The 16,069-nt window shown below is 52.9% G+C and overlaps 1 protein-coding gene across 8 annotated transcripts; it reads left to right on the forward strand.

The window, feature by feature from the left end:
- The first annotated feature begins 604 nt into the window (after positions 1-604).
- On the forward strand, positions 605-14,923 carry Aire (autoimmune regulator). Of its 8 annotated transcripts, none has more exons than XM_052164243.1 (14): positions 605-768; positions 1,087-1,261; positions 1,466-1,621; positions 2,022-2,096; positions 2,540-2,653; positions 4,065-4,213; positions 4,392-4,472; positions 6,328-6,443; positions 7,825-7,924; positions 8,716-8,892; positions 9,744-9,865; positions 9,963-10,071; positions 12,805-12,873; positions 14,652-14,923. In XM_052164243.1, exons 1-14 carry the CDS (start codon positions 634-636, stop codon positions 14,730-14,732), a joined length of 1,659 nt encoding a protein of 552 aa, XP_052020203.1. In that variant the 5' UTR covers positions 605-633; the 3' UTR covers positions 14,733-14,923. The 8 variants fall into 8 exon arrangements, with proteins under 8 accessions (XP_052020203.1, XP_052020204.1, XP_052020205.1 ...); XM_052164244.1 differs by having other exon boundaries at positions 6,331-6,443; XM_052164245.1 differs by having other exon boundaries at positions 4,065-4,201.
- The last annotated feature ends 1,146 nt before the right edge of the window (positions 14,924-16,069 follow it).

Here is a 16,069-nt window from a genome sequence, read left to right on the forward strand (position 1 = left end):
CTAGCCTCAAACTTACAGAGATCTGCCTGCCTCTACCTCTCCTATGCTGGCACCAAAGGCGTGTGCCAGCACGCCTTTATATTTATATTTCCACGTAATATTTTGAGGCTGGTTCTACCCCTGAGCCATGAGCGTATTATTGTCCGTTCTGCTAGTTGCCTGGGCAGTGCGCTCTACAGCCGTTCCTGTCTGCCGCCCCCACAGGCAATTTGTCCACTGAGCCATCTTCCCAGCCAATCCTGGTTTTTAACCCATAAACAGAGTCTCTGTAGGGAGACTGGAGGGGCAACTTTCTTGCTTTCTCTATCCCGAACCCAGGCAGCTGCTCTGGATCGCACAGGGAAGGCGTCCCAGGGCCTCCTGAACCTAGCCGTAGGGCAGTCTCTATCCAGGCAAGCTGGGTCCTGATTGGTTCTAGGCTAAACAAGAGCCTCTGCTCTTTCCTGGTTGAAAGTATAACAGAGTCGCTGAGCAAGGCCAACGTCGCCTTTCCGCTGCTGGGGAGCAGGTATAAACGCTCGCAGGTGCCTCTCAGGAGAGCACGAAGACACCCCAGGAAGGGAGAAGGGAGAAGGGAACGGAAGCGCGCGCGGGCCGGCAGGGAGCGTCGAAGCTCAGCCCCTGTCGGGGAAGATGGCTGGTGGAGATGGGATACTGCGCCGCCTGCTGAGGCTGCACCGCACCGAGATCGCGGTGGCCATAGACAGCGCCTTTCCGCTGCTGCATGCTCTAGCCGACCACGACGTGGTCCCAGAGGACAAGTTCCAGGTGGGCTCCTGCCCCGCCCCCGGAGCCGTTCAGTCTCCCCACTCCTCTACCCACAGCCTAGGTGATCCCTCCCAACCTCTGCCAACACCCGTCCTACACCCACACCCTCCCCCACTACCAACCAAGGTGTGGTCCCAAGCCCTCCTCAGGAGACCTCTCCAGGTCAAGTTCCAGGTGAGTTTCCTAATCTCACACCCTATGCACCCCGACTCCCCAGGGCTCAGGTATTGGCAGGGATAGGCAGGTCTCCCTTCTCCCAAAGAGGCAGCAGGCGTTGGAGGAATGCTATGCACAGGTAGCGGGATGCTGTCCCTGCAGGAGACACTCCGGCTGAAGGAGAAAGAAGGCTGCCCCCAAGCCTTCCACGCCCTGCTGTCCTGGCTCCTGACCCGGGACAGTGGGGCCATCCTGGATTTCTGGAGGATTCTCTTTAAAGACTACAATCTGGAGCGGTACAGCCGCCTGCATACCGTCCTGGAAGGCTTCCCAAAAGGTGGGCCTGCGCTGATCGATGCTGGAGCTAATACTCAGCCAATCGCATCGGGCATGTGGCTATAAGTCGGGACGCATTTCCAGGGAATCGCTAGAACCCGGGCAGAGGTCTGCTCTCCCTCTTCCTCAAGAGTAACCTGTTCTAGTGCTCACCCTGAAAATAAGGCTTTAAGACAGGACCATTGTTCCTGCCCCTGGGCTACAGATGTGGACCTAAGCCAGCCCCGGAAAGGGAGGAAGCCCCTTGCTGGTCCCAAGGCCTCGATACTGCCGCCCAGACCCCCCACCAAGAGAAGAGCCCTAGAGGAGCCTCGAGCCGCCCCACCTGCAACTCTGCCCTCAAAGAGCATCTCCAGCCCAGGTACTCAAGAGGAGCTAGCCAGGTTGCTGGGCCCCACCCCGCAGCCGGCTCTCAGGAGCATCTGTCTTACTGACCACCACCCCAAGGCCAGCCTGCTAGAGTTACAGAGTCACCTCTGAGCCCTCAGACCTGAGCATTGGAGGAGGCCCACAGCCTCTCAGCGTCTTACTGTCCTGATGGCTGAGGTCCTGGGTGGTGAGGCAGGCAGGTGGTTTTGATTTCCTTTAGTTAAAGAAGGAAACAGCCCAGCACAGCTTAAGAATCCTCAGGGCGTCAGAGAACCCTTGATTTGACCTTTCCCAGGTGCACTCTCTCCCCAACCTCACTTTATACGCTGGACCCATTAACACCACCCCAGCCCAGAAAGGTGGGCGAGGCTGCCTCTACCTCCCCTTCACAGGCTCCCACCCAAAGGCCAAGCCCCCTAAGAAGCCAGAGGGCAACCTGGAGTCACAGCGCCTCCCTCTGGGAAACGGTGAGTGAGGCCAAGAGTGGAGATTGGAGGGGATCTGATCCCATTGCCCTCAGCTGGATGGCAAAGCCAGAGAAAGATAGGGAGTCCTTAAATCCAACTGTCTTGTCACTAACTCATCCACAATGCCCTGCCTGTCTCCTCCCAGACCTCTGCCCGTTCTAATGCTCCCAATCTTCCAGCCAGCCCAGAAACATAGCCACATCCTTGTGGCTCACTATCCCTGCTCCTCAGCTGGGCCCAACCTTGACCACACCCACCATACACCTGTGCTTCCTGGTCCTCACCCCCAGATGGCCTAGGAACTCCATGCCCCAGAACAGCGCAGGTCCCATGCCACCATGAGATTCTTGTCAATCTACCATTGGGTTCTACCCGACCAACGCTGCTGTCCCCGCATCCTTGTGCTCATGCACGTGCGTCTACTTGTGTTGGACCCTCTCCAGGAATACAGACCGTGGCAGCATCCGTCCAGAGAGCTGTGACCGTGGCCTCCGGGGATGTCCCAGGAACCCGAGGGGCCGTGGAAGGGATCCTTATCCAGCAGGTGTTTGAGGCAGGTAAAGGCATGGAAGCAGGCTGTCTGTCAGGGAGACCCGGGCTTTCAAAACGGAAGGAAGTGCTTCTAGAGCAGCTACGGCCGGCCGCCGCTGAGGGCAAGGCAGCCAGTGTGCTACATGCAGATCTGCTGGCTTTGGAGCCCAGTGCCGATGTGGAAGGCCCCCTGCATGGGGGGATCTTTTATCAGGCCGGTGGTTCACGGTCACATTCGGCTGTGCAATGACGCCTCTTCCACATCAGTGGGTGCTGCTAGTCACAGGGGACATCCTAAGTTTCCCTGTGTGCTCCGATTCTCTCAAGAGACCATAGTGCTCACCCAAGACAGCCCGCCACATCCTACTGCCCTGCCTCAGGGACCTCTGTCCTGTCCAGTCCCCTCACTCTTTGTCCAGGCTCCTCCCACAACTGCCTACTTACTTGGTTGGCTAGCAGGGTCTCCTTATACCGCCACCCGGATCATCTGAACAGGTCAGCACTGGGGACAGGCACACTCCTCCTTGCAGATTCTGCCCCATAGCATCTCCTCCGTCCTGGACACCGGACTTGGATACCATGGATGCCAGAATGGCTTTGGAGCTGATGCCAGCCCTGGTCAGGGCAGCCCCAAGAATCTTGTCTGCCTCTTCTGGGCTTATTAGAACAAAAAAGCCCCAGGCTTGTAACAGCAGATTCCAAAGTCAAGGTGCAGGCAGGACATGGCCCTCCGTGGGCTTTGGAGGGTCCCTTCTGTTGCCTCTAGCATGAGGTGCTGTCGGAATGCCTGCTTCTGGGAATAGCCTCTCTCCGGTCTGACTATGCCTCTCTGATGTCACCCTTCTTTGTAAAAACATTGGATTTAAGTGCTAATATGACATCTTTTTGTTGTTGTTGTTTTTAGTTTGGTTGGTTGCTTGTTTTGTTTGTTTGCTTTTGAGACAGTTTCTCTGTGTAGCTTTGGCTGTGCTGACCTGTGCTGACTCACTCTGTAGTAAATAGACCAGGCTGGCCTCAAAACTCGGAGAGATCCACCTGCTTCTGCCTCCCAAGTGCTGGGACTAAAGATGTGTACCACCACCTCCCAACTTTTTTTTTCTTGTGGTTTTTCTAGACAGGGTTTCTCGGTATAGCCCTGGCTGTTTTAGAACTCACTCTGTAGATCAGGCTGGCCTCAAACTCAACAGATCCGCCTGCCTCTGCCTCCCAAGTGCTGGGATTAAAGGCATGGGTCACCACTGCCCAACTATGACATTATCTTAACTCTATCTCCAAAGACCCTGTTTCTAATAAGGTCCCGTTCCGAGCTTGTGAGAAAGGACACTGTTTATCTTAGTACAGTCTCCAGCAAAGAATACCTAACTGTACCCAGCCCCAGTTCTGCCAGACCCCCCCCCCCCCACCGGTGTGAGCTCAGTCAGTCTGTCTCTCTCCCAGGAGGATCCAAGAAGTGCATCCAGGTTGGGGGTGAGTTTTACACACCCAGCAAGTTCGAAGACCCCAGCGGCAATTTGAAGAACAAGGCCCGAGGCGGTAGCAGCCTAAAGCCAGTGGCCCGAGCCAAAGGAGCCCAGGTCACCCTACCAGTAAGCCTTACCCAACATGTCCATTTTTGGGGGAGCCGGACCTTCCTTCCATAGCCTTCCCTCCCCCACACAATAGCCAGGAGTTCTTCCTGGAGGTTGGGATTTGCTTCCTAGAGATACTTGGTGCTACTGGTGGCCATGTGGATCTTCTACCTCATTATGACTGTGTCTCTCATAGGGTAGAGATGAGCAGAAAGCGGGCCAGCAGTGTGCGGTCCCTCCCCTTCCACCCCTCCCCAGTGAGCCCCAGGTTCACCAGGTAAGTCCCAAGAAGAGGGCATGGAGGGCGTGTCCAGGGCATGGAGGGCGGCTCCCTTGTCTTCCACTTCCTCTCTGTTTCCTCTTTCTTGGAAGTTTTCTTTCCAACGATGCGATGCATATTGGGGAATTTCAAATTAGTCACAGCAGGTGAGATGCTTTCAAAAATCACACTTTCAGCTGGGTGGCACATGCCTTTAATCCCAGCCCTTGGGAGGCAGAGGCAGGTAGATCACTGTGAATTCGAGGCTAGCCTGGTCTACAGAGTTCTGGGACATCCAGGGCTAGATTGAGAAACCCTGTCTTAAAAACAGGGCTGCTGAGAAACAGGGCTGGAGAGAAGGCTCAGGGGTTAAGAGCACTGACTGCTCTTTTGAAGGTCCTGAGTTCAAATCCCAGCAACCACAGGGTAGCTTATGACCATCCGTAATGAGATCTGATGCCCTCTTCTGGTGTATCTAAAGACAGCAACAGTGTACTTACATATAATAATAAATAAATCTTTTTTTAAAAGGGAAAACAAACAAAACAAAAAAATTACACATCCTGTTTAGACAACAAAAAGCATCTTAGCCTGGGGGTAGGGTAGGGATGTGGATAAAGCCTGAGGATGAGAATTCTCTGAGGGCAGACATCAAAGGCATCCTCTCCTCCCTAGCACCACTGATGTGGTTGTGCCTGCAATCATTGATTAGTGGGCCCAACACCTCAGAGTCAGGTACTCTGCTGGCCCCGGACATCAAGGGTTGAAAGGTCCAGTTCTGCCCTGTTCCACAAAAGTGCCCTGGTTATTGGGGGCCTGTGGAAATATTCCCATGTCTGTGGTGGTCACCGTGTGAGCCAGCACAGCCTGGCAGCTGGGAGCTTCTTGAGGAGGTGGTATCCAGACTCAGAATTCCTTCCATCCTGATGAAAGCATGAGGTAGGGAATGGGGGAAGGACAGGAGGTACCCAGGGCTAACAGGAAACCCCATGGGCCCACGCACGTGCTGCCTTATTAGGTGCGTGGTGGTCAACCTAGGGAACTGTGGGTCTCCCCACTCTAGTGGGTTGAGGGCCCAGACTGCACCGGGACCAGCTATTGGGAGGCAGATCAACTTTACTTAGGGTGATTCAAGGCTTATAATGTTTTGGGGATCTGAGGGTAGGAACATCCAGGATGCACAAAGGTCATTGCCTCGGGGCTCAGGGCGCCTGAAATGTCTCATTAGCAAGGAGAAACATTTCAGGGATCTCAGGTGCTGGGTGAACAGGAGCTTTATCAGGAGAAAGGAAGTTGGTCCTGGACTCTAACTGAGGCTACGTGACATTCCTCAGGTAGAGGTCTGGGGGGGGGGGGGCTTAGAATTCCCAGACAAGGTCAAAGAGGGAGAAATCCTGTTAATGCAGTGAGTCCCCAGATTGCGTTGAGCCCAGAGGCTATCCTGTCATGGTGGGACTTCAATCTTTTTGTTTTGTTTTGTTTTTTGGATTTTTTTTTTCTCCGAGACAGTTTCTCTGTATAGCCCTGGCTGTCTTGGAACTCACTCTGTAGACCAGGCTGGCCTCGAACTCTGCCTTTCGAGTACTGGGATCACAGGCGTGTGCCACCACCACCCGGTTTGAGACTGCAATACTAATTAGCAGAGTTTTTCCATTGGGAACTGCCTGGTGCCCAGCACTCCTTGCTGAGAAGGACAACCCCTAAGTCTGTGTGAGACATGGTACCGCAGAGACATTGCAGAGCTCGGGCAGCGGCTAAGGAGAGAGCCCAGAGGGAGCCTGGGAATCAGTCCCTAGCGGCGAGTATTGTCCCAAGTGGGTCCCTCAGGCGGGCAGGCGCTGTGTTCCACTCTGGGCCCCTCTTGCCTGGTCAGAAGAACGAGGATGAGTGTGCGGTGTGCCACGACGGAGGTGAGCTCATCTGCTGTGACGGCTGTCCCCGGGCCTTCCACCTGGCTTGCCTGTCCCCACCTCTGCAGGAGATCCCCAGGTGAGCAGACCCCCCTCCATCCCTGCTGGCTACTTATGCCCTGGACACCCTGACCCACCACCATCCTTATCCGCTGACCTTGAGGGAGCCTGACAGCCTCCACAGAGGACAGTCAGGGCCCTTCAGGAAGATCTGTGGAATGATAGGATTCTCTGGACCTACTGAAACCTATCTCTGTTCCCTGCTACATGGCCCACTCAAGGCCAACAGGCCAAAAGGCAGCCATCACATGATGTCCCCAGGAAAAAGGTGGCTACATTTGGACACAGGCCTTTTTCTACATCCCGCTGCCCCCAAATCTCACTCCCACAAAGATATGCTGCTACCCCATTACTGGCTGCACAGCCCTCTGTTCTAAGGGTATGCAACAGTCTGTGGGGGCTAGCCTGAGCTCTGACTCTCTGATCCTCTTCCACCAGGGTCCTTCTCCTCCCCCACTGACCCATCCCTACAGGACCCTTTGTGCACTGAGGATTGAAACAGTGAGGCTGAGGGAGCCCACAGTGAGGCCAGGCCTATGACAAGCAGGCACTGGTGCTGAAGGGTTCTGGGCATAGAGTGTTCTTCAGAATTAGCAGAGAGGGCTGGAGCGATGGCTCAGTGGTTAAGAGCACTGACTGCTCTTCCAGAGGTCCTGAGTTCAATTCCCAGCAACCACATGGTGGCTCACAACCATCTGTAATGGAATCTGATGCCCTTTTCTGGTGTGTCTGAAGATGGCTACAGTGTACTCATACACATAAAATAAATAAACCTTTAAGCCGGGCAGTGGTGGTGCACACCTGTAATCCCAGCACTCTGGGAGGCAGAGGCAGGTGGATTTCTGAGTTCGAGGCCAGCCTGGTCTACAGAGTGAGCTCCAGGACAGCCAGGGCTATACAGAGAAACCCTGTCTCGAAAAAAACAAATAAAAAAAAACAAAAAAACAAACAAACAAAAACCTTTTAAAAAAATTAGCAGGGCTAGAGAGATGGCTCAGAGGATAAGAGCACTGACTATTCTTCCAAAGGTCATGAGTTCAAATCCCAGCAACCACATAATGGCTCACAACTATCTGTAATAAGATCTGATGCCCTCTTCTAAGGTATATGAAGTCAGCTACAATGTCACTTATTTACTTATATACAATAAATAAATAAATCTTTAAAAATACATTAGCAGAGAAGCACTCTAGGGACCCTGACTCTGGGTAAATAACCCACATCCTACTGAACTTCCCTTGTGGTACCCAACTCTTATTGCCAGGTTTGGCTTCCCAACTGTGAATGAGCATGGTAACAGGGAGGGTTCTCAAGTCATCTCTGCTGTGCAGTTCTGGGGGGAAGGGATCTCTGGTTTCTGCTTTGTCCAGCATGCCTGTGACTAGTGGCCTCCTGTACAGTGGCCCCTGGAGATGCTCCTGCTGCCTCCAGGGCAGAGTCCAGCAGAACCTGTCCCAGCCTGAGGAGTCCAGGCCTCTGGAGCCACCTGCAGAGACCCCGGTATGTCCATATTGGGTCACCCCTTCCTTCCCTCTGCCTCTCTACAGTCCTATTTCCTGGCTTCTCCTGTGAGTCCTGCATGCCCTGGTTTTAGCGTCATGCTCTGTTCCCGCCAGAATAGCCTTTCTGGTGAATTCTCTGTGGAGTTGAGGGGCCAAGGGATTTAGGACAGCTTCCCAAGCTGGCTCTGTCCCTCCTGCTTCACCACTGCTAATATTCTCTGAAAGACTTGGTAGCTCTCCTGTTAGAAACCCAGGACTAAGACTAAGAATTGAAGCTTTTGCTGAGAGCCTTTGAACCAGTCACACACCCAGCCTTTTCTTCTTTTTTTTAAAAATTTATTGGGCTGGAGAGATGGCTCAGCGGTTAAGAGCCCTTTCTGCTCTTCCAAAGGTCCTGAGTTCAAATCCCAGCAACCACATGGTGGCTCATGACCACCTGTAATGAGATCTGATGCCCTCTTCTGGGGTATCTGAAGACAGATACAGTGCACTTACATATAAAAATAAACCTTTTAAAAATTTCATTTTTATTTTATGTTTATTGGTGTTTTGCCTGCCTGTATGCCTGTGTGAAGGTGTCACAGACAGTTGTAAGCTGCCCACGCGGGTGCTGGGACTTGAACCCGGGTCCTTTGGAAGAGCAGCCAGTGCTCTCAGCCCCCAAGCCATCTCTTAAGCCTCTATCAGGCCTTTCCAACCTCAGACCTACCACAGCAACCCAGACCCGGCTCCTAGTTGGTGCTGAGTGGTGCTCTGTGGCCCCTGAGGGCCAACCACCCTTGAATCCAGATCCTCCTGGGACTGAGGGCAGCTTCAGAGAAAACCAGGGCCCCGACCAGGGAGCTCCCAGCCAGCTCCGATGCTGCCATCACGTATGTGAACCTGCTGGCCCCACCTTCTACAGCCCCTCTGCTGGAGCCTTCAGCACTATGCCCTCTACTGAGTGCTGGGACTGAGGGGCAGCTGGTGAGTGATGGGGACCCCTGGGGCCTGGGTGCTGTCTTCTGGGAGTTTCTGGACCTACAGGACAGTTGTAAGCCCCAAACAGGACCTCTGGTGGACTCCCAGGGGCTAGGAATTAGTCCAGCATTCCTGGGCTCAGAGGAGGACTCTGGCAAAAGAAATTTATTCATATAACAGCAGGCACAGGGTCTATGGGGAGAGCATCTGGGGGAGGGGAGTGCCTCCTGCATAGGTCTCAGCCCTGCCACACAACCCTGATGTTCCCCAAATCCAGCTGGGCCTTCAAGATGGCTCAGCAGGTAAAAGGGCTTGAGGCCAAGATGGAGGACCTGAGTTGGATTCCCAAGACTCACGTGGTGGAGATACTTAGTCTGCAAGTGGTCCTCTGATCTCCATGCCCACAACCACTAATAAATAGTGAATTAGAAAGAAAGGAAGGAGGGAAGGCAGACAGACAGACAGACAGACAGACAGACAGGTTTAGCTTGGTTATCTGGGTAATAATCCACCCCACCCCCTTTAATTTATTTTTTTTTTACGTATTCACTTTACAACCTGCTCACTGCCCTCCTCCTGGTCACCCCCTCCCACAGTCCTCCCCTCCTCCCTCCTCCAAAGCTTTTCCGGGGTCCTCCAGTTGGTGGGATCCGAGCTGGATAGACTGGCCAGTGAAACGCAGCTTGAGAGGCTGCTTTTTGACATAAGGTCACCCCTGTCCCCTCCGGACATCAAGGCTTCAGAGCTTGCAGTCCCACTCGCGACTTGAAACCATGAGGTCTCCCAGTTAACCCGAGCAGGTAGGGTATAGGATGAGCAGGACACAGGCTGGGTTGCCACCCGTGTTGCTCCTGCAGGGTCCCGCACCGAGCGCCCGATGCGGTGTGTGCGGTAACGGAACCGACGTGCTGCGGTGCACACACTGTGCCGCTGCCTTCCACTGGCGCTGCCACTTCCCGACGGCCGCTGCCCGACCGGGGTGAGTAAGGGGGCACGGGTGGGAGAGTAGCCAACGACCCCACCCACCCCGAAGGTTCTCCGAACCAGTGAGCTTTCCCGACCCCCCACCCTGACAGGACCAATCTCCGCTGCAAGTCCTGCTCCGCAGACCCGACTCCCGCGCCAGGCACACCGGGCGGGGCTGTACCCACCTCTGTGCCCCGACCAGCACCTGGCCTTGCCAAGGTCAGTGTATGGTCAGTCCGGGTGAGACCCTGTGGGATTGGAAGAAAATTTAAACCCATATCCGATAACCGTGTGTCCTATTACTTTTTGTTAGGTTGGGTTTGGGGGATTTGGCGGTGGTGGGTGGTGGTTGTTAGTTGGTTTTTGATTTTTGTTTTTGTTTTGTTTTGTTTTTTGAGGTGGGGTTTCACTACAGATTTCTGGCTGTCTGGAACTCACTCTATAGACCAGGCTGACTTGAAACTCAGAGATCCACAGATCCACCTACCTCTGCCTCCCAAGCATCTGAGTCTATTCCTGGACTTTTTTTGTTTGCTTATTTTTTTAAAAGCAATCCTTTAAAAAAAATTTTTTTTTGGTCTTTTGGATTGTTTTTGGTTTTGTTGAGACAGGAATTCTCTGTGTAGCCCTGGCTGTCCTGGAACTCACTCTGTAGACCAGGCTGGCCTCAAACTCAGAAATCCGCCTGCCTCTGCCTCCCAGAGTGCTGGAATTACAGGCGTGCACCACCATCGCCCGGTTATTTTATTTTTTTAAAGATTTATTTATTTCATGTATGTGAGTACACTGTAGCTGTCTTCAGACAGCACCAGGAGAGGGCATCGGATTCCATTACAGATGGCTGTGAGCCAACATGTGGTTGCTGGGAATTGAACTCAGGACCTTTGAAAAAGCAGCCAGTGAGTGCTCTTAACAGCTGAGCCATCTCTCCAGCCCTTGTTTTAAGACTAGTGTTCAGATCAAAGGTGTGTGTCACCAATTCCAGCTCCCCAATTACTTTTATATCTTATAAGGTGTTTTTCAATAAACAGACAACTTATTCTGATAATTTGGATCTATTTAAAAGGGAAAGGCTGGATGTGATAGGGAAGGACTTTAGCCCCAGCACTCAGCAGTAAAGTCTATAAGTTAGAGTCCAGTCTGGTCTACATAGTGACTTCCAGCTCAGTTAAGGCTATGCAGTGAAACTCTGTCTAGACAAAATCAAGTATTTTAAAGGGAAACCTTCCAAAGCTATGAACTCACTGTTGGTACTGGGTTCCTGGGAGTCCATGGACTTCGGAGCTCTGATCAGGGAGCTCTGGAACTAAGGACAATTGGCTTAATTCAAAACAAGACCACTGGGAGACACCTAGGGGGCCAGATCCTCTGCTGAAATTGGAAAACAGCTATCAGAAGGGCTGGGAGCGCCGGACAGTGGTGGCGCATGCCTGTAATCCCAGCACTTGGGAGGCAGAGGCAGGTGGATTTCTGAGTTCAAGGCCAGCCTGGTCTACAGAGTGAGTTCCAGGACAGCCAGGGCTACACAGAGAAACCCTGTCTTGGAAAAAAAAAAAAAGCCAAAAAGCCAAAGAACCCACATGAGACCAGGTGTGATGGCTTGAGGCTGCAATCCCAGTGTCCCTTCTGGGTGATGGGAGGTGTAGACAGGAGACTCCCAGGTGTGTCAGATAGCCTGGAGTAGACAACAAAAAACCCTGGCCCAAACAAGGAGGAAGGAGAAAGCTGCTAGCTGAAAGTTGCCTGGGACACAGAAGCACCTACTCCACCCCAACCCCCCCCCACACACACACACACAGAGAGAGAGAGAGAGAGAGAGAGAGAGAGAGAGAGAGAGAGAGAGAGAGAGAGAGAGAGAGACACTCCAGTTAGTAATAGCAAACAAAGCGGCTGACTTTCGATGACCCTGAGAACCATCTACCCAAGTCCTTACCCAGGTGGACCTCTACTTCCCCTCCATTTTTACTCACTGGGCAGGGACTGAGCTTTGTCTGGAGATCTGAGGCCAAAGAAGGAAGGGCAGTATCCACCTCCAGTTATTTGCCACTCCACGGTAGTGCTGAGACAGGCATGGGCCCAGGCTGGGGCCCCTAGCTGTCCCCCTTGTGTTCATGGGTAGAAGGGAGAGATCTTGTGTAGATGTGTTACACAGGGCGACAGAGTGTATGCATAGCTCCGTGCTAGATCCCAGCTCTCCCTGATGAATCTGGGCCCTTAGTTGCAGGTTGACCTTAGCGGGACTGAGAACCATCTGGGAGGCTGCATCAGAACCTATTGATCCTCCTGCTGGAGGGCCCAGGAAAGCATGGGACAAACTTTGCTGATCCTTTAAAGCAGTGATCCTCAACCTTTAGTGTCAAATCATCTTTTCACAGGATGGCCCAAGACTGTGGGGAAATATCTGATATTTGGGATTCGTAACAGTAGCAAAACTGCAGTTACAAAGTAGCAATAAAAATAATTTTACTGTGGTGGTGGTGGGGGAAGTCATCCCATCCTGAGGAACTGTATTAAAGGGTGGAAGCGTTGGGAAGATTGAGAAACACTGTTCTAGAGTCTAGCCACAAACAGGGAAAATGGGCAAGTGAAAGTGGTAGAAGGAAGAAGAGGATTGAGCAATGGAGGCTTCTACTGGCTTCACTGTGAACTCCTGACGGAGCCGCCACTCCCTGACTGGAGCTCTGTCACTATGGCCAGGACAGGTCCAACTAAGTACAGTCCATGTGACCGGTGAAAGCAGAGACAGACACTGGCTGGGTCCTGGCCACTGTGTGTCTTTGGGGTCCACAGGCAGTATATAGGTCAGGGAGATTGCCCCCACCCTGCCCGTGTCCCCAGTCTGAGGAACTAGGTGTGAGTCTGCTCCATGGTGGGGTACAGGCTGCTGCCCCCCACAAACTGGAGTCCTGCTGCTGAGTTGGGTTGACTTCTGACTCTCTGCTTTGGTTCCAGGGAGGGGACGACTCTGCTAGTCATGACCCTGTGCTACACAGGGACGACCTGGAGTCCCTCCTGAATGAGGTAATATGTCACCTAGTCTAGGCTGTGCTGATTCTTTGCTGCCCCCAGTCAGGCAGCACCCAGCAAACCAGTGTTCCCCTGCCTCCATAGCTGCTCTTCCCAGAGCTGTGAGTTCATGCATTAGCATTTCCATGGAGGGTGCTGGTCCCCTCCCTGTTCCCTTCTCTCGCCAGGAGCCTCACATCTGGGAGTCCTGCTGTCCTCAGGGCCTCAGAGCCAGGGGGTTTTAAGCCGTTGACCTTTGGGAGAGGCTGGTAGGGTCTTTCAGGGGACCTCTCTTACCCCTCCCAACTCAGGTTTCTGCTTCTTGAGATGGACAGGTAGGGCCCAGTGTGGTGGCCTGGGTCTTTGATTCCCAGTTCTTGGGAGGTAGATGTAGGAGGATTGTGAGGTGGATACTCATCTGGATGACATTATGAAACCCTGTCTCCAAAACCTGAGTGAGGGGCAGGAGGAATCTAAGAGTATTGCTCCTGCAGAGGACCTGCGTTTGGTTCCCAACAGCCATGCCAGGTGGTTTTTAACTGGTTATCATTCCACTCCAGGGGATCTGACGCCTCTGGCTTCCTTGAACACCTGTACATATGTGTGCACGCATATACACACACACACACATATAGAAACATATGCAGCCACAAACACATATACACATTGATTGGCACACACATATGCAAACACACGCACACACATAGACACACATGCATATACACACACACACAAACACACACACGCATACATACAAACACACATATAGAAACATGCAGACACAAACACATATACACATAGGAACACACATATGTAAACATACACACAGACACACAAACATATATAGATAGACAGACACACACATGTACATACACACTTAAAGTAGTAAGAATAGGGCTGGAGAGATGGCTCAGTGGTTAAGAGCACTGACTGCTCTTCCAGAGGTCCTGAGTTCAAATCCCAGCAACAACATGGTGGCTCACAACCATCTGTAATGGGATCTGATGCCCACTTCTGGTGTGTCTGAAGATAGCTACAGTATACATATATACATATATGTATGTATACAGTATACGTATATATGTATATGTATACATATGTAGAAATTCTTCTAGAAACTGAAATAGGGATCCATCTATATTTTTTAAAGATTTATTTATTATGTATACAGTGTTCTACCTGCATATCAGAAGAGGGTATCAGATGCCAGACTAGATGGTTGTGAACCACCATGTGGTTGCTGGGAATTGAATTCAGGACCTCTGGAAGAGCAGTCAGAGCTCTTAACTGCTGAGCCATCTCCAGCCCTGGGTCCCATCTATTGCAAGGGCACAAACTGCTTTGGTCATTCCCACACCCTGGGAGCCCACATGCCCTCGTCAGTGACCACTGACACTTGGGAGACTCAACTGGCTGAGGGACAGAGAGGCCTACCCTGGGCAGTGGGCCACGAACAGGCAGATCTACAGAAACAAGAGAGAGAGACAGAGAGACAGAGAGAGAGACAGAGAGAGAGGATCCAGCATGGATGGGCGTGGGCAAAGCTGAGGACCACCTCTGTGACTTCCCAGTCCTGTTGGCAGGTCTGACGTCTGAGCAGAGAGGAAGGATCTAACAAAGAAAGTCACCAAGGAGAGGAAGCCAAGCCCAGGCTGCTCTAGAAGAGTACTGGAGAAAGGGCTCTCAGTCCCCCACCTTGAATTAGAGGGTCAGCTTGGGTGATGGCTTCATGTCAAGATGGCTCTGAGGAAGGAGGTCCCGCTGCTCTAACCTCCTGTGTCCCTTTCTCCCAGCATTCCTTCGACGGCATCCTGCAGTGGGCCATCCAGAGCATGTCACGCCCATTGGCCGAGACACCGCCCTTCTCTTCCTGACTCCAGGTGGTCCAGGAAGGGTGGACAGCATAGCACTGGCCCCCACCCAACCCCACCCACCGGCTGGGCCTTGCACCAGTGGCCGCTCTGTTCTGAGAGGGCTGGGCTGGCGGGACCGAGAGCTTGCAGGTTCCGGCTGGGCTGGCAGGACTCAGCATGCAGATGGCCCTGGTCTTTGCAGAGATGCAAGGGCACCCTGTGACCTGAAATTAAAGTCACTTCTGCATGCTTTGAGGTGCTCCCTGGTGGATGTTTGTTTGGGGGGGTGAGGGTTCCTATACTCCTGGTGCTTAAAACCAGGCCAGCATGGAAGGAGTTCACTATTTTGGAAAAAGAACACTTTGAAGAACACAGAGGCCGGGTGGTGGTGGCGCACGCCTTTAATCCCAGCACTTGGGAGGCAGAGGCAGGTGGATTTCTGAGTTCGAGGCCAGCCTGGTCTACAGAGAGAGTTCCAGGACAGCCAGAGCTACACAGAGAAACCCTGTCACAGAAAAAACAAAAACCCAATCCCCACTGTACATGTATTGCCGAGGTTTTTTCCAGGCAGGTTCCAGAGGGTATCCTGATAGGAAGCAGCGAACCTGCAAACAGCGCTATGACCTCAGACAACGTAATGGCTGTGAAGCCAGAAACTGTGGGGCTCAGAGGGGGCCAAGGGCGTGCTGGCCCAAGGCTTGGGACCCCGGAGGAGCCCCCAGAGCCTGTGTGCAGAGGCAAAGCACAGATACTCGGGCATGGCGAGGGCTAGGGCTGTGGGTTGCTCTTAGAAAGGTGGGGTCCCTGACAGCTGTAAGAACGGAAGCGCGCCATGGGAACTCTGTGGCTTATTGAAAGGTCCCTGGTGCCATCCAGGTAGTATCTGTTTCTCATCAGGCCCTAAACTAAGATGCATGGGTGACCCCATGTGAGTCCCGAAATACCCCAGTAGGGATCTAGAGCTAGAGGTGATGCCCCGGATGCCTAGTCCTGGGCACTGTGGTGTGTGGTAGGGGTCTGCGTTCCTGAAGGCAAGCACAGAGGCAGGCCCTAGGAGAGCTGGCATCTGACCATTGTCTACACTGCTGTTACACACAAGCAAGCAACTGTCTGTGCTACGTAGGGCCAGAGGCAGGGGAGAGCAGGGGGATCTCAGTGCCGTAGACGCCCTTGATGGTTTCACTATGTAGACCAGGCTAGCCTCAAACTCACAGAGACCCACCTGCCTCTGTCTCTCAATTGCTGGGATTAAAGGCATGTGGCACCACACCCGGCTGCTTTTCAACTCTCAGTGTGGAACAGCGTCATAGGGGTAGCTGGGCATCCTGACTTGAAGACTGAGTGCTACAGACACCCTT

The sequence above is a fragment of the Apodemus sylvaticus genome, chromosome 19, assembly GCF_947179515.1.
Source record: "Apodemus sylvaticus chromosome 19, mApoSyl1.1, whole genome shotgun sequence".
Classification (NCBI taxonomy): Eukaryota; Metazoa; Chordata; class Mammalia; order Rodentia; family Muridae; genus Apodemus; species Apodemus sylvaticus.